This window comes from Polypterus senegalus, chromosome 12, assembly GCF_016835505.1.
Source record: "Polypterus senegalus isolate Bchr_013 chromosome 12, ASM1683550v1, whole genome shotgun sequence".
NCBI classification, from domain to species: Eukaryota; Metazoa; Chordata; class Cladistia; order Polypteriformes; family Polypteridae; genus Polypterus; species Polypterus senegalus.
The window spans coordinates 162,914,613-162,933,134 of NC_053165.1; the positions used below are offsets into that span (position 1 = coordinate 162,914,613).

General features: G+C 44.3%; 1 protein-coding gene across 2 annotated transcripts in view; it reads left to right on the forward strand.

Annotated features, from left to right (window-relative positions):
* Positions 1 to 2,822: 2,822 nt before the first annotated feature.
* Positions 2,823 to 18,522, forward strand: part of LOC120540105 (von Willebrand factor A domain-containing protein 7-like) — a 96,764-nt gene continuing 81,064 nt past the window's right edge. For both annotated transcript variants that reach the window (XM_039770595.1, XM_039770594.1), the window contains exons 1-9: positions 2,823 to 3,091; positions 6,192 to 6,314; positions 8,323 to 8,511; positions 9,289 to 9,364; positions 10,309 to 10,400; positions 10,622 to 10,786; positions 11,014 to 11,223; positions 12,482 to 12,620; positions 17,591 to 17,724. In XM_039770595.1, the coding sequence (XP_039626529.1) occupies positions 2,842 to 3,091; positions 6,192 to 6,314; positions 8,323 to 8,511; positions 9,289 to 9,364; positions 10,309 to 10,400; positions 10,622 to 10,786; positions 11,014 to 11,223; positions 12,482 to 12,620; positions 17,591 to 17,724 (1,378 nt within the window). In that variant the 5' untranslated portion in view covers positions 2,823 to 2,841. The remainder of the gene's footprint in view (positions 3,092 to 6,191; positions 6,315 to 8,322; positions 8,512 to 9,288; positions 9,365 to 10,308; positions 10,401 to 10,621; positions 10,787 to 11,013; positions 11,224 to 12,481; positions 12,621 to 17,590; positions 17,725 to 18,522) is intronic.

The following is an 18,522-nucleotide window of genomic DNA, read 5'->3' on the forward strand; positions in this document are numbered from 1 at the left end:
GTGGGAGGAAACCCATGCGGACAAGGGGAGAACACACAAACTCCATACAATGTGAACCCTGGTCTCCTTAGTTTGAGGTAGCAGTGCCACCGTCTCACCCTCTCTGAATGTTTTAGCGGGGAAAAAAACAATAAAGGAATATTAGAATAATGTTATTGCTGTCATGGCCAGCAGCTGGAATGGCAGGGAAAGTATGAGGAGCCAACTGGCTCGTCCCTTTTGTTGTCCACATTCAATAACATGAAAGGTTGAAAAAGAAATGACACTCTATGGCGTGTGTCCTAGAAGGGGGACTTCGATAATAAAAGAATTGTAAGGCAGTCGCTTTTAGCGGAGCTCCATTTGGTGGTTCACTCTAGCCAGGAAATGACATCTTCAACTGGGATACTTGAGGTGTTATAGTGGCTGGACTGGAAGGGGCGACGTCAAATGACCCTAGTGGGTGGCTTCTCGGTGCTGTGGGGTGTGGACACTTGGGGGCACCGTTGCTCCTCAAACCCAACACGACAGACACCCACCAGGCACAACTTAAAAGCACAAGAAGAGCTTTTTATTATTAAGGAAACGCTTCCCCAAAACGTTTCCCACCACTACAGCCACAAGTAGACCCTGCAGCACACACAATTGTTCTTCTTTCTTTATCTTTCCTCCTGCGCTACTCCCACAAGCTTCTGTCTCCCACTGAACTCTCGCTCATCCCTGTGAGGTCGGTCCAGTCCTTTTATATTGGCCAACCCGGCAGTGCTTCTGCTCTTCGGCCCACATGGTCTGCTAGCACTTATGGGTTAAGCGGAAACCTTGTGCCGTATGGCTCTTGTATATTCATAGCACTCCCTGGCAGCACCCATGGCACCCAATAGAGCTGAGATGTGGAACTCCAAGTCCCATAGTGCCCTATGGGAATCCAGGGCACCGCTGTCACCCAAAGGAAGCTGCCATCTAGTGTCCTGGGGGATGCAGTGTCCTAGCAAAGCTGCCGTCCCCCATCCTTCCGTTCTCTGGGTGCCCCGGCTGGGTTGAGCTGCCAGCTGTCCCTCACAGGGGGAAGAAGGAGAAGACAAAGTTAGTGGCAGCGCCCCCTCTCATCTCGGCGGGTTACTACATACCTCGACTGAGCCGGTGAGGAGGTCAGCCGACACGCATGAGTTACACCATTTATTGAAACCCACTGGAGATGTCATCGACTTTACCCCCACGTTGTCAATGCAGGAGAGTCCAACAACAAGAAAGCAAAATCAGGGCGCTGGAGCAGTGGAGGCACAGGGCAGCTTGTGCATAAAGCCCGGATGTGAGGCCATTTTGTGACATACCGTGCCTTCAGGACGTCTCTGGATCCCTTCACGGCTCTACATGCACTTCTTTTGTCCCTCATGGCCTGTGTTTTCTGCTCACCAGCCAGACCTCCTTCTGCATTTCCTACTCAGTCCAATTCATTGAACTGATGACAGGTGGACTCCGAGATGAAGATGGAGAAGATGGAGAAACATCACAAAGGCTGAACACCTGAGCCAATGTGAGAATTCAGGTTTTCATTTTTAATGCATTTGCAAATACTCTATTTCACATTGTCATTCTGTGGGTATCTGGTGGAGCTTCATCAAGGGAAAGAAAATAAAAAATGTGACAAACTAAAGAGGTCCTGCAGACTTTCTGAAGGAGAACCGCACTGGAGTTATTTTAGGCAAGGCTCCGGGGTGGTGCCAGCTGACTGTTTGCTTTCCTGTTTAGTTTAGGGGTGTCAGAAATGTAAAAATGGAGGGCAGCGAGTCTGCCACCCTGGGAAGTGGCATTGGGACTGGTAGGGCTTCCAGGGAAATGCTTATCAAAGAGAGTCCATTGCATGGAATACGGAGAACGAGCACATTACACTAATGTTTAATCTTAAACAAATGTTTACACAAGATTACAGCAAACTATACTTTAATCTTTTGATTTTACATGAAATGTCATTTTAAAAAGTCATCTGTCTGTGACTGGGACTGTTCTTTTACTGAGCAGCACTTTCAGCATCCTGTTTGTAATGTGCAATATAAAGTATTACTAGTACTAGTATTAGAAGAGCTTAAAATGTGAATATATGAGGACTTATTGAAATGGTCAGGGTGTGCAGAGATATGTGGAAAATTCATAACTGGAGACAAAAACCAAAGAAAAATTATAGAGATGTGAAACATTCTGGGAAGTGAAGATGCTTTAAAAATAATGAAATGTCTATCATATAGTGCCTTCTATCTATCTATCTATCTATCTATCTATCTATCTATCTATCTATCTATCTATCATATAGTGCCTTTCACATATCTATCTATCTATCTATCTATCTATCTATCTATCTATCTATCTATCTGTCAGTCTCGCACTACAGGACATCAGAGGAGACAACATGGATGTGCACTTAGGACTAATGACAGGGAAGCTCATCTTCAAGCAAAGAGGTGTGGGATTCTGAAGCCAGCACTAATTTTGTTGGAAGTACCAATGGAGCCAATTTAGGTTTAATAGGTGGTCGTGTAGGTTGGGGTCCCAGTGCACTGCTTATGGGCTCAAACGTTAATAATTTATATTCTGTGGACTCAATTCGAAGAGGAGATTGAAAGCTGAGATAAAGATAAAGATAAAACTGAGTGTAGGTCAATTAGAAGTCTGAGGTTCTCATGTTTGGAGCTTCACAGACACACAATTGAAAAGTACATTTCTGTTTTATTAATGGGTGGCACCTTTTGGCAATAAAACCAAACTCCTCATGTATGACATAACATTTCCTTGTGCCAAGACACTCGTATTTATTAAGGCAGAGAGGCTTTGGCTGTGGAGCAGAACGATAGCCACGGGCAGAAGAACATGCATCTCCATTCTGGACTGCTGACTCTGTGGATTGGGTGGACATTTGCCTTTTTCCCCAACCGAGAATCCCCAGACGTGGGTCCGAATGACCTCACCGATGAAGACATCACTACCAAAGCCATCCTGAGGGCTGTGGCCACTTTTATGGAAAAAAACCCACTGCCAGGGAAGCCGGCCTTCAAGCCAGGAGAGCTGGTGGGCCTGCGCCCCCTGACTCCAACCAGTCTTTTCAAGGCGTACTTCCGAGGTTGGTCATTTCATGTTTCTTTAACATTGGAAGGGGTAGTAAGGTGGCACAATGGTTAGTGCTACGGTCTCAGAGCTCCAGGTGATCTCCTGCCAGCTTGCTGTCTGTGGCTGGCGCTCCGCCACCTTCTGCTCAGGACATACACAACACACGCCGCCATCCTGCTTGTCTGACGATTGTCCCTCTCGTAAGCAGATTCAGTTACTATCTACAAGGTAATGAACAGCCATTCATAAGAACAGATACTGCAATGTAACAGACAGGTTTATACATCTTCACTTAAATGCACAGAGCCTGGCAAACCTTCATTCAGCATTTGCTGCCAGTGCAGGCGACGTGTCACTGACTTTCATGAATTGTTAGCCTCAGACTCCTTGAAGACATGGCTTAGCACTAGCAGGCAGGTGAATGCAATGAGGTCCTTCACTGTTTCTAGCAGACCTGATGTGACTGAAGTCGCTGCCAGCATCAGAGCAGGTAGATAGACACACAGACATGGAGACAGGGAGATGCGCCCTCACACACGCCATGTGGCTTTGTGCTGCTGTCAGTGGTTGTAAGGTACTCGGGCTGACTGGCAGAAAATGTTGTGCAAAGGTAAAAATCATCCAAATAATTAAAAGCTAATGTCTGTCTGTGTGTGTGTGTGTCTGGTCCCTCCATGCACTCTGATTGGTCAGGAGCACTGTGCTTACTCAGTCCAACAAAATCGAGACAGGACGCAATGGGCAAAGGAGGACAGCAGATGAAGGTGTAGGAGGAACCCTGAGAGTCGCCTTCAAATAGGCAACGCATTCGCAAGAATATGAATGACACTTTCTCAGCAGGTAATGGGGGTCCATCCATCAAAGGCAGACAGGTGGTGAGCAAAAATGACAAGAGCCTGAGAGGAAGGCTTTACGAGAACACAACTGAGCCTGGACCACAAAGGGCCATAACACCAATTGTGTAATTAATGACGGAGTTCCCATGCTGAAGTCAGGCGGAGGGCATCTTGACACATGGAATGAGGCTGATAGACAGCGACATTCAAATATCATTATTGTTAGAATAAATTTACAGAGAACCGTTCTTTTTCTGGTCTTCTGTGATGACCACCTGCGCCCCCACCACCTGATCAAAGCACCGTGATGCCCCCCCATTGATGGATTGCAGGCCAGAAGTCCACGTGACCGTCATCATCAAGTCCTTCCATGAGAACCCTGAATACCATGAGGACTGATTGAGGTCATTGATGTCAGGTAGAATGCCTAGAGGGGGCTTGGTGGTCTCGTGGCCTCGGACCCCCTGCAGATTTTATTATTTTATTTTTTGTTTTTTCTGTCCTCCCTGGCCATCGGACCACTTTACTTTAATTCTATGTTAATTAGTGTTGCCTAATTTTATTTTCTTCTGTACTTTGTCTTTTTTCTTCATCATGTAAAGCACTTTGAGCTCAGCATTTGTATGCAAATGAGGGACAGAAATACTGTACATGGTGTCATTGAGAACCGTTAATAACCGGATATACTAAATACAAATGCTGTATGAGTAAAATGGATTATTATTACTACTACTATTATTATTATGATTATTATCATACATTTACAGGTAACTTTAATGACCGACGCAATCATTAAGCGTGTTATACTGTATAAATATATAAATAAATTATTACTATTATGATCATTATTTTTATTGGTTTATGTAAAACCTTTAATAACACAATCATTAAGCATATTATACTGTATAAAGGTGTTCTAAAAGTTAAAGTCGTCTTTTTCTTCTTCTTCTTAATGACCAGCCCCGGTATTTAAGGCGCTATATCAGTCAATGTCTTCTTATTCTTCTGTTTATTATGATACTGTACAGTGAACTCTTTCCCTGTTCCTGCAGTGTGAATTCTGCCCGCTTTAGTGAGTTGCTCTCTCGCTCTCCCGCTGCTCTCTGTGGCTCTTTCTACTTTCATATCCTTCCTTTTCTGATTGACGCTATCCCAAGATGCTTTGCAGATCCCACAGTATCCTGGCCCTGCCCTGCCCTGCCCTGCCCTGCCTGACTACTTCTGTTTCTGTGTTTTGGTGACCCCCGCTGCCCTTCTTCCTGAACTCCCAGTATAGCTGCTGTGTGTCTTCCGTCAGTTCAGAGTGGGGGTCCTCCAGCTCATTTGAATTCATTGATTTGAAGACATTTTTTTTGGAATATTTGAACATTTAGTGGAGAACAGGCCATTCAGACCAACAAAGCTTACCAATCGTTTTCTCCAAAATAACCCTGAATCGAGTGTTTAGGGTCCCTAAAGTCCTCCTCTCCACCACACTACTCGGCCACTTATTCCATGAGCCCCTGGCTCTCTTCCTAGCGTTTGTATGAAATGTAACCTTCACCAGTTCCCAGCTGTGCCCCCCGTGTTTGTCATGAACTCCTTTTAAAGTCACCGTCTTGTTCCACTGGGCTGATTCCTTTCACAATTTTCTGAAACATTCACTCATGTCTGCTCTTAAACTGTAAAGGCTCGGCTCTTTTGCGCTTTCCTCATAACTCGTCCCCGGTATTCCTGGAGTCGGCCTTGTCGCTCTTCTCTGGACTTCTTCTCTGCTGCCATGTCTTACACATCTCTGATGACGAGGCCTGGCAGGTTAAGTGAAATGCTGAGGTTGGCGCCGCAGGTTGTGATGGAGCCTTCTTGTTCACTGCAGCCCCGTTCCCGGAGACCTCCACTGAAGAGTCCAAGAGGACCCCCGGTTTTCAGTTGTACAGTGGGGGGGCTAAGTGAGTTAGAGACGAGCAGTAACTTTCATTTTTCTATATAGCACCTTTCACCAATATGGCCCTAAGGTGCTTTTCAGGTATGATGCATTTCTTTTTTTAATACTTCAACCCTATGAAGCTCACAGAGCTAAATGGCCACTCGGGTTTACATACGGGGTCACCTGAAGTGGACGCAAGTGGTCACCTGACACCCCCCTTCATTTGAATCCGAATCCTGCTGCCTTTTCCTTTTTTGATGTAACCGTCCATCTTCTTTAAGTAAAAATCTCACAGATGACCCTTCTTACAGTGCCCATCAAATTTTGAGCCTTGAACTCACGAAGCGCCCCATTTCTCTTATTATCTCCAGCAAACGTGTCTCCTGGTCAGTTCAATCAAGCCATTGAGAACATTGTGAGAGGAAACAACGATGCAGAACATAACTATGCAGAAGACAGCAAATACTATTTTCACTGTGAGCAGATCAGAGAAGGTAAGCATGAAAGATCTGACAAGTGGGCACTGTGACGTGTCAAACGTTCGATTTCAGTGTTAAAGTCTTTGGTGCGCCAAGTGTTGGAATGTTTTTATGTACTGTAAATGTGTGCAGTTGTAAAATGCTTTGCAATTTCCATTTCAACAGGTGGCGCATCGCAAAAACATTAGCAATGCTGCTGAGAATCCAATAGCATATGAGGCAACTGTAGCTTAATAAAGGAAAACTTCAATAGAACAATAACTGATGGCAGTCCAATTCCACATTCTGCCGAACTTCCCTCATCAATTTAGCAAAATAAGAGCAGAAATAAACTGTGCAAGTAATTAACAACTTAAATAACATGGGCCTCATAAGACCCAGGTTGGAGACCCCCACACTCAGACCATCAGTGTGACAGTCGGTGGGCTCCAATAGGATTAGCAGCTAACACAAATGCAAGCAAAGTCCCAAAGGTGAAGGCCAAAAAGGTTCAAACATTTTGCACCCCGGTCAATTCAGCCAGAAGTCGCAGGGAGCTAGAGCCTATCCAGGCAGTGTCAGGCACAGGGCAGGACACACACCTCCATGGAGGAACAAGGGATAGGAAACTCAAAAGAAAAGCACCACAACTCAGCCACTCCACATAATGAACTGCCAGGAACCATGGGAGACCCTCCAGTTTTGAGGGCAGAGGGCAGGTCCTGCTAGCGATTGGCAGGTGGGACCGCCCACAAAACACATGGAGGGATTCGGTCATAGAGGCAATGAGTGCACCACTGGGAGACTGAAAAGAGCAGGATAAGAGCAGAGTGTCTTGGAGGAAATCCATCGATGTGGTCGCTAGGAGTTGATGGCACATAATCAATCATCCCCAACGATGGCGGCAGAAACATTTCAAAATACTAATACGATCATCAGAATCACAAGGATAAAATAGAAAAAACCCAAATCAACCGCAAATTCATACTCAACTCAGCTAGGACCAGATATCTGACAGTTATCATGTTGGCTGTAAGCACCATCTGTTGGAATGAAAAATGCAAAGCGTTTTATGAGTACACGTGAAATGAATGAATGCCCTGGTTCACCTATTCGCCTGATTTTACTCAATCATAAGTACTTGAATTATTTTTTTATTTCAAAGCACTTAAAATTAAATCATTTTAATGTATGTTTTTAATGTGAGAAAAAATATTAAAAAGAAACAAAATGAAATTTCATTTCAGGCTTATTTTGTGACGTGTGCAACATCATTGAAATAAATAAGTTTAGAAATTATAAAAGAAAAACTTTAAGCAACAAAACAGATATATTTCATAACACGTTTAGTTACGATCAATCATAAAGATTTAGGGCCAATCAATAACACGCGGACTGTATATAAATGCATCCAAAGATGAAAATGAACTTTATGTTGACGAGAGTCTCCAAACAGACTGCCTCAAGTAGGCGGAGCTTCTGGAATTAAGGACTCCTGGTAGTAAGGAGGGGCGGGTCCAGGCAGGCGGACACCAGAAGTGACATCACAGGTGTTAAGGTCGTCAATCCTCAGGTCTGCAGAGAAAGGAAGAGAAAAGCGATCAGTTAACAGCGCCCTCTGGTGTCCTGGTGGGAAATTACGATGATCTGAATCTTTAAAGTGCCCCCAATTTTGCTATTATTTATTTATTTTTTTATGTAATTTTGTTGAAAATATTCCTCCATATACATTTTTCCTAAAATGAAAATAAAAAGAAAACAAATATGAGAAACTTGAGGAGAACAAATAAAAATGATATGCCACAGTCCTGCAGGCTGACCGACTGCCCACTGATTCCCCAGACATTCCACGATGTCCCCTTCGGCGTTCAAGATGGTCACATGATGACGGTGTGACACCGCGTGGGTAACCACTGAGGCCACCGTCTTCTGACACCAAGAGGAGGGACTTGAAGAAACTGCATAGAGGGCTGTTGTCGTATTTACAGTTTCCACTGATGTGAATATGAAAACCGCCATCTTTCCATTGTCGCTTCTCTTTCAGGCATCGCCCTGTTCCAGGATTATCGTGATGGCGTTTTCACTCAGTTGAAAGAATCGGGTGGCAAAATGGACATTTCCGCGTATGAAACTGCCCAGTTCAATACTGGCACGGCGCTGCACATCCTGCAGAAATTCTACAGCAACACCAACTGGGTGGAAATGGGAAGACGGACCCCCTACAGGCACCTGGGTAAGCGGCACAAACGAGGCCTCCAGCTCACCTAACACATGATGTAAGACTGTATTTTATTATTTCATGTACAATAAAATTAAAGATAACATTTTGAACCCCAGTCGATTCAGCCTCAAGTCGTAGGGAGCTGGAGCCCATCCAGGTGGCGTCGGGCACAGGGCAGGACACACACCTCCATTGTGGGACATCTTAGGTTTTAAAGAGAAGGATGTGTTGTTTTTGTCTGCTGTAATGGATGGACCGGCACATCGGCTGAGGAGACCAACATCATGAAGTACGCAGAAGAGTGATACGCCAGGTTAGACATCCCAGCGACACTCAATGGGACTTGTGGATGCAGCTGGGATGCCAACTTACAGGATGGACAAAACAATAATAAAGTGTCCCGACTGGGATAAATACCAGTCCCTTTGCCCCTGTTGGGAGGCCGTACATATGGGACAATGGGACACTGCCTGACATGTGGCAGGTCACTCCTCCATACATTGGGTGGCAGAATCTCTTATGGCGAGCCCTGGTATGGGTGCCTGCAGGGCATCTTGGGAGTTGTGCTCCCATAGGGCTGCCCTGTTGGGCTTCTTGGGGGCTGCCGGGGAATCTAAAGGAGCGGGATAGGAGGATTGGAGGCCAGTTAACAAAACATAAAGTCAAACAAAGGCAGTCATAGATATAAAACAAGAATCTCAGGACCACCATTTCACAGATAGCCGCCACTGTCATTATTACAGCGACTCCCTTTTAACAGATTTATTTTTTTTCTGTCTTTATCCACAGTGAATGCGAAGGAAGCCGTCTTCCCAGTGGCACCCCCTGCGTCCAGAACTTGCCGGGACTGCATTCCAATGACGGGGTCCGTCACTCATCAAACCGGTCTGTGGTGGCCCTGAGCCGAATGCAGGCCAGTGGAGGGCAGATTATGCATTAGCCAGGGTTCCTCCACTGAATTACATTTCAAGTCCATTTTTATTATCTTTCTCGTTAACCCTTTGTTTTGTGATTCCTATTGTTCATGTTCATGTGGCTACTTTGTTCTTTGTCTGATTGTACCACGTGAACTTTAGAGCTAACAGTCTTTGGTCCAGGTCACTATCTGGGTGGGAAAGCTTGGGTTGCTGTTGGAAGAGACGTTGGTGAGGCCAGCAGAGGGCGCTGACCTTGTGGTCCACATGAAGAAAGGCAATGGCCCCCCTGAACCTGTGCAGCTAAAAGATCTCAAGTTACTTGTGTTGTGTATTCCACACATGAATTAATTATTCAGTCGTATGCTCACAATATCCAAAACGCATGCATTTCTTGATAAATTATTACACGCTAAATATTTTTCGGAAAACCAGAGTAGTGTGAAAAATACGTGAAGTGTGTTCAAACAAAACATGTGGATAACGTGGCACGAGTAACATTGTGGGGTTTGTGGAATTTTAGACACATTTAGCTTAAATGAACCCATTGCCATTGCTGAGAAAATGTGTTTGCAAGTTTTCAGAGTACAGCAGACGGCCTGCATCCATGGGTGGTACGTTCCAAGAAATACTGCGGATTTCCAAAACCACGGCTAGTAGGGAAGCCCATTATAGAAGTTGTTTGTCGTTTACATACAATACCTATGATAAAGTTTCATTGATAAATTACACACCATAAGATGTTAGCCGCATAAAATGCTAATAAAATATATTTTATGTTATTATTTTGAGTGAACTTGTCAATGCAGCATAAATGACCCCAGGCATAGAGGCGCGTTCTTTCACTCATTCCCTTAAGCTGTTCAGTGATCCTTTGTAAATTTTCTGTTTGCAGTGACATTTTACAATGCAGAAGGAACCTCCTGGTGGACAACCTGCTGACCAGTGGGTATAAAAAGTCGAATGAGTGTGCAGCCAAACCTCAAGGTATGACAATTAAGAATAGATGACAGTACATTTATGAAAAAACAAGCAAGCCAATACACACACACACACACACATATATATATACAACTTTTAAGAAGAGTCTGTATGATACGTCATGAAACTCAGCTGTTAGCTAAACAGACCAGCTTATTGGAATGAATGGTCATCTCTTTTTGTTTGTCAGGATCTTCACACTCTATGATCTGTCTTTATTTTTTCAGGAAAATGTGGGCATGGTGGTATATATGATAAGGCTGAGCGTGAGTCCCCTACAGGTGGCATCAACAAAGAAACCACAAACCCAAAGCTTTCTCCTCACTCCGATTTACACAAAGTGGCTGCGCAGTTAGCGGAGGATGCGACAGTGGAGTTCTTCATAGGCCCAGGTAAGCACAGAAGGTCGCCCAGGGTGAGGCCTCTGCTGGCAACTCTTCATTGGAATTAGGGAGGTATGTTAATGTCGATCTTTTGTGAAATTTCACACAACAAGACTTCACGATTCCATCACAGGGATAAGTTGCATTGCTGTTGGCCAGATGTAAATCTAATGTGAAATCGTCCTGTTTTATTAGCAGTTTCTGAACCTTTCCTTTTCTATTTTGAACAATTTTAGGTTTTGGACTCCTGGACAGCCTTGGCCCTACCATTTTTAGGAAATTTTTCAACTTGCAGGGTTACACCTTGGCATTTGTCATCGACACAACGGGCAGCATGGGTAGTGAAATCGAGCTGGTCAAGACCATCTGCATCAGCATCATCAAGAAGTTTATGAACTCCCCAGACGCGCCATACAATTACGTGCTGGTGCCGTTCAATGATCCCAGTGAGTATCTGCTTTAATGGTTAACATCAAGATTCTCTTCTGTAGTCTCGAGATATAAAATGATGACCGTCATGTCTGTCTGTCACACCATCACTCACAAACTCCTGGGGCTACAAGACTTGACCTTATGAGTAATCAAAAGTTTATGACATGACTGAATCTATCTATCTATCTATCTATCTATCTATCTATCTATCTATCTATCTATCTATCTATCTATCTATCTATCTATCTATCTATCTATCTATCTATCTATCTATCCATTGTATAGTGCCTTTCACTCACTCTATCTATCTATCTATCTATCTATCTATCTATCTATCTATCTATCTATCTATCTATCTATCTATCTATCTATCTATCTATCTATCTATCCACTCCTGTCAGCCAGAACAGAGACTCACCAAATCTGGACAGTTGAAGACTGGATAAACGTAGTCTGGTGTAATGAATGTCTTTTTCTGCTGATGATGAGGCTGAGGACAAAATGAATGCCTTGAGTCAACAGTCCAGTCTGATGTTGGTGTTGTAATGGGAATGCTTTTTTGGCACACTTTGGGCCCATTAATACCAATCAATAATCTCTTGAATGCCGTGTCTATCCCTTCATGACCACAAGTTGCAAATCTTCTAATGGGTGCTTCTAACGTGATAATGCAACTCATGGTCACAACATCTCAAACTACTGCCAGGAAGATGACTAGGAGTTCAGTGCTCTTCAGTTGCTTTCCCGGTCACCCTGGATCAGAATCCAATGGAACAGCGTTAAGAAGTCATTGAATGGGAAAATCACAGGATGAATGTACTGCTAAGAAATCTTCAGAAAGGGTCAACGTGGGCTGGAATCTCAAAGAAATGTTTCCACCATCTTGTAGAACCCATGACATGAAGAACTGAGTCTGTTTTGTCATCCAAAGGTCCTACTTGGTCCTGGTGTAGTGGCCTGAAGAATGTATCGCTGAACGCAATCATTCATATATGATAAACATATTTGGAGAAGTTTCAAGGTCAGTGCGCTCTCCTCACTAATCCTTGCACTCTCATGTGTTTCCTGTGGATTAGCGCATGCAAGGTAGAACTTCACTGGACTCTGTACTTGTGACAATAAGGACCTTATAAAGTTACAAACATTCAAATAAAAACGTGTCGCTACAATGACAGCTGAACGAGGTTTGCTTCAGGACAGGCCGAGAAGGTCAGATTACAGGAGATCTGGTATGACGGTATGCCAGCCTCACTTTTATTTATGTTTTAACAGATTTTGGCCCTGCCATTGTGACCCAAGACGTGGCGTATTTACAAGCTCAGATTGGCGCTCTCACAGCCACTGGAGGTGGCGACTGCCCAGAGATGTCCATGAATGGCCTAAAGTTGGCTTTGGCAAACAGCGAGCCCAGGTGGGTAAACATCTGCGTATTTGTTGATTTATTTTTATTCCTATTTATTATTTTATTCCTTACTGTACTTCTGAAGTCCAGGGAGGTTCTGCTCAAGCTTTATAACACACCAGTGAGGCCTCATCTGGAGTCCTGTGTGCAGTTTTCCTCTCCGTAAAGATAAAGCGGCGCTAGAAACAGTCCAGAAAAGAGCAATTCAGCTGATTCAGGGCTAAAGGGTGTGAGTTGTAAAGATTAAAAGAGCTGATCCTTTACAGTTTAAGAGGAGACCTGATCGGAGTGTTTAAACATATGAAGGGAATTAGTGCAGTGGATAGAGACGGAGACTTTAAAATGAGTTTATCAAGAACATGGGCGACACCGTTGGGGAAATTTTACACAAACATTAGGAAGTTTTTTTCACACAGAGAACCACAAAGACATGGAATAAGTGACCAAGTAGTGTGGCAGACAGGAGGACTTTAGGGACCCTCGAAACTCGACTTGATGTTATTTAGAAGAATTAAGTGAAACAAGACTGGCGAGCTTTGTTGGGCTGAATGGCCTGTTCTCATCCCGATTGTTCTATTGTTCTCTTTATCTATAACTTAATTTATTCTCAGATTTGTGATGATGCGGGTTGGTGCATGCGCCCATCTTCTGTCTGGGAGCCCTTGAACCCGTCACCGTCGGTAATGTCACCGATGAGCTTAGCAGTGAGGCAACAACATAGCAAGGGGATGGTGCAAAAGTGTGCAGTGCTTTTATTTAAAAACAGAAGAACAAAACCGTGTCCAAAGTTCCAATAAATAAATAAACAATCCATAAAACAAACGGTTTAAAAATTAATAAACAGAAAACTAATAATCCTTTAAAAGACGATGAGGTTAAAACATTGGAAGCAATCTCTCTAAAACACAAAGCCCGGTGTGTTCGTCTAACTAGTGACTCCCCTGCTTCTCCCTATCCAGGCTTTGCAAGAAGGGGAGCCACTCTACCTGCAGCTGGCCTTCTCTCTCCTCGCAAACCGGTCAGTCGCCTTTCTGATCCCTGGCTCCGGTAGGCACCACCGAACACCGACTTGGGATTCCCCAACAAGCAGGGCTCTCACGCTGGGGACACCACGTCCCAAGTCCCGACTCCCTCTGTCTTACGCGGAGAGTCGTCCGCCTCCCGGTCACTCCCGCCCTTCATAATAAACTCTGCGGGAGCGACCACTACGACTGCTTCCCCGAGTGTTGGCCCAACACCCAGACTCCCTGCTCAGCTGCCGCGAGCCTGCACTCGCTCGCTCGTTCTCCCTCACGCTGACTTTCCCTCTCTCCCCACTGCTTCCTGCTTTCCTCCTGCAACCTCCGTTCTCTTTCCTCTCTTTGGCGACTCGCGCTTCTATATATCAAGAGGGCATGGCAGCTGTGGCAAATCAGCGGCCCCAGGAACAATCACGGATGCAGACAGTTTCTCACCTGTGCACTTAGGTGAGAAACGGCCACATCGCGAATTGCCCCGAGAACCGCTTCAGCCACACAACCACCACGCCCCCTCACCAAGCCGCGAGCGCGGTGATTATTTATTTTAAAACCGGCCTTTGATAGGAGCTGTGGACCCGCCATACCACAAGATTCGTTTCTTTGTTTTGTGTATGCATACAGCGATGCAATGACTAGCACTGCTGTCTCAGGGACCACAGGGTCCTCGGTTTATAACTCAGGTCCAGTTGTTCTCCTAATGATATCTGTGTATCCTTCCTGCCTGATTTTCCTCCTACGTCTCTAAGCACAACAGGTCTCGGAGTGTTGCTTTTCAAATCGGTGGTCCCTGACATGGACGGATACCCTAACCAGCTGGTTGGTTCGCGTGTTGCAGTAGAAGCTCCAAAATCAGGTTCATCCTTACAATTAGGTGGCTCTGCGGATGCTGCGGCTGCTTCTTTATCTCCTTCATTCTTGAAAATGCTCTCTTACGTTATTCATTCATTAGCGGCTTAGATACACTTCGCCTTTCTGTGTACATTTACTTGTTTTCACTTTGACTTTCCTCTCGAGGTTTCACAGTAGCAACATGTCACTCTATCCCAGAAAAGATTAATCTCTCTTCCAGAGGAATTTTCAGGATCTCACTGGTGTTATGATCCACAGTCTAAACCCTAATCATCAAAATAGCAGGCCAGGACTGTTGAAGCAGATTGGGCAGCGCGGGCACCATCAGCCCCAAGGAAGGCACTCGGAGTATCAGGACAAGCCGGCAGAATCAGGCTTTATTACGTGATGCACACATGGCCCCCGTTGAAATGAACTGAGCAATGAGTGAATACGGTGATCTTGTATTTATTGCAATTCTTACCAAAAGTTTCACTCAACACTCCTATCTGACTCCGGCCTTGGTTCTACCTCTCATTAATTCCAACATTGTTTCCTAGCACTCCATCTTATCCTTCAAGACCGTCCGGCAGGCTTCCTCCCTTCTTGGGTCCCGTCTTGTTCCTGCCACTATTATCTCTAGGCCTCAGTCTTCGCTTGCCACCTGCGGAAGAGGGGGGTCTGCTTGTTAGCCCCTCTTTACACACCTGACCTTGAGTCATGAAATATTGGTGGTTTCCAGCTTGCTAAGAAAAATTAAAAAATATACAACCACAAGCCCTTTGGTGACTTAACCCTTACTATACTAACGTGCATTAGAATATACTGTTTATTTTCATATATGCTTATGATTCTCTTTGAAGATATGCAAATCATCAACTTTAAGAATATAAGTTTCTATTGGACTTTCACTGCTCAGGCAATAAAGTGGCTCACCCAAGCCTGTTAGTTTGCCAATTGGTACTGTTGAAGCAGGCTGACAGGGCAGGGGCACCCTACGCCCCAAAGAAGGCACTCGAAGACTCAGGACAGACAGCAGAATTACGCTTTATTGTATGGCGCACATACAGACTCATCTCAGATGGGACAATGAGCCAACAACTAAAAGCATCTCTTACATTTATTACAATTCTTATCACACCAGCCATTACTCATCCTCATCTGACTCCTGTCATTTCACTCCTCTAATCTTACCTCTCATTATTTCTACCAATATTACTTAGCTGAGGGGGTGTCAAACCCCTCTCAGTCCATCATGTCTGTTTTATGAGGCCTATCTTTACTCCCTGCTAGCTCAGCGTGTCCTACCATTATTTACAGCCAAAGAGTTCACATTCGCTCTCTAAGTGAAGGGGGCCATCCTTCTCCATCTCTCCTGCATTTCTTACCTTTGCCTTATGAACTATCGGTGGTTTCTGGCTCATACAGAATCATAAAAAATATGTAGGCATAAGCCTTTTTAATCCTAACTCTTATGTCTTAATGCTCATTAAAATATAGTGTCTACTTTTCTCATGTGCTTATAACACTTTTCTAATACATAGAGATTACCAATTTTAAGAATACAATTTTCTTTACTATCAGCAGGCTTTGGCCTACACAGGCCTGAAATAGGGAATTGATTTTAAAAGTGAAAAATACCAAGACAGTCCCAGAGAAATGTATGAAAATGCCCTACAATGGAAAAGGTGACCACAACCCTTCTGTTTTGTTACACAAGATGGCAATCTTTATAAAAATTGAGAGTTATTAACAAAATAGAAAATGTAACAAAAATATCCAGAATGGCAAAAAGGATCGCCAACACATGAAATCCCGAAAATAAATGACACTTTCACAAACTTGACTGCTGGCATACACATAAAACCAGAAGGAAGGCCCATCAGCAGTCAATTAGGGTGGTCTTAGTATAAGGAACACAAGAACATTGAAAGAGATGGTTAATAAATGTTAACTTAGAAACAAGCATAACTGAAATTATATAAAAATATCTCTTCTCATCTTCACAAGCTGAATGGTCACAGGGACAGTAGGCCAAGCTGGTCAGCTCAGAATCCAACTCCTCCTGGGGAATTCCCAGATACTCCAGAGCCAGCTGAGAGACGGAATCCCTCCAGTGTGTCCTGAGCTGGCTGTGGGGCCGCAGCCTAGTAGGATGTGCCCACAGCAGTTCTACGGGAAGCTGCCCGGAGAGCATCCTTATGACATGCCCACTCCAGCTGAAATCGGGAGGAGCGGCGATTCTGCTCTGAGGCTCTCTGTTTTCGCTGCACTTCTCAACCTCTCATCTTTAGACTCGGCTTCTTCTTCGCCACCATGGGCTGCTACAGCACCCTTGCTTGACTGATTGTAATCTGTGTGCCACGTAGGCACACTGCCAATCTGCGGGAGTCAGAATTCTGGCTGGGTTGTAGGGGATCAAATCCTTATTTCTCTCAATGACATACAAATCAGTTAATAACTTTAATGTCATGTGTTCTTTTCTGGATTTTTGGTTGATAGTCTGTCTCTCTCTCCATTAAAATGAAACTACCGTACAAAGGAGAGACTCTTCATTTCTTACACGTTCAGCAGGGGAATCACATACTTATACCCCCCATACCAACAGCAATATGCCTTTACAGTGCCCTACTGGACAGGGACTGCCAAGTCAGAACTTTTCTGTCTTCATAGTCATTCTGGTGCCTGTTAAGCTTTTTATCGAGTTTCTGTATGAAGCCAAATGCGGGTGCCAATGGGATATTTCAATTTTTGCTGTAAATAAATTTGCAGAAATTCGTAAAATCTTGTTTTTTTTGGTCTCCATACTCTCGGAAGGTGCTATAAGTCTATTAGCGTATTCATTTAGCCCTTCTCCTTGTCTCATTTATACTTATTAATTTCTCTGTTTATTGTGTTCTCCGTGTTTTCCATTCTTTGAAGTGTAGCGCGCCATTCTGTTCACACCGACTCCTGATGTGGCCACAGATTTTGTTCCATGCAGAGATGCTTTTGTCTCAAATAACGGACCCCATTTTACACTAAATAATCCAAGTGGCTGATTGATGAATCTGTCTCTGTATCTTATTATGTTTCAGACTTTGTGGATGTCACCCACATGGTGGTCTGTTACCGTTTTCCTTTTACTTGCAGGTCAAATATCTTTCTCTTCACGGACGCCGGTGCAAAGGACTTTCACTTGCTGGATGAAGTCAACATGCAGGCATTTTCTGTTCAGACCCAAATTTATCCCATGTTGACTGGATACTGCAGCCCAAACGGTGGCGGTAAGCGTTACGCGTTCTGCTCTTTTGTTCTCTCACTATGATCACACAAACACTCCCAATTCCATGCCATAACATACAGTCTGTCCCACTTAAAGTAACTTTACAGGTGTCACAGTAAGCCTTTTGTTTTTTTGGAATTCACACTTTATGTTCTTCTCTATTGGAATAACAAAACCAAAAAGATGATCAAGATTTGGGGCAGCGGAGTGATCCTCGTATAACTGAAACAATCTTAACCAATAAAAGCCAAGGGAGTTGATCACAGACTACTTCAAGATGGCGGAGTAGCCGGTCTGAAGGGCTGGGAAGCGGAAGGGGTGGGTTCAGGAGGCCAGAAACCGGAAGTGACGTCATCAGTGGTTGTGTTAGCAAGGGATCAAAGATTACGTTTTGTTATCTCGAGATTTCAAGATACGGTGGAACCTCGGGTCATGAACATCTCGGACCATGTACAAATCGGGTTACGACCAAAAACTTCGCCAAACTTATGCATCTGTTCACGACCACACACTCGGGTGACGAACAAGCCAGTTTCCCTTCCGGTTCGTACGCGCCGGTGATTTCCACACGTGTTCAGTCTCTCCCTGTGCAGCGAGTGAGCGAGAGAGAGAGGGCTGGCCGCGTAAGGCCGAGAAGGCAGTTCAAGAATGCACCAGGCTTGTTTTGAAAGAGACTGCTTCGAGCATTGTTTTAATCTCGTTGTACTTAATGAAGACCTCTTTCTATTGGATTTTAACCTCCAGTTCACTTCTGTTTTTATGGGATCATTTATTTATTGAAGGATTTATTGTTTATTTA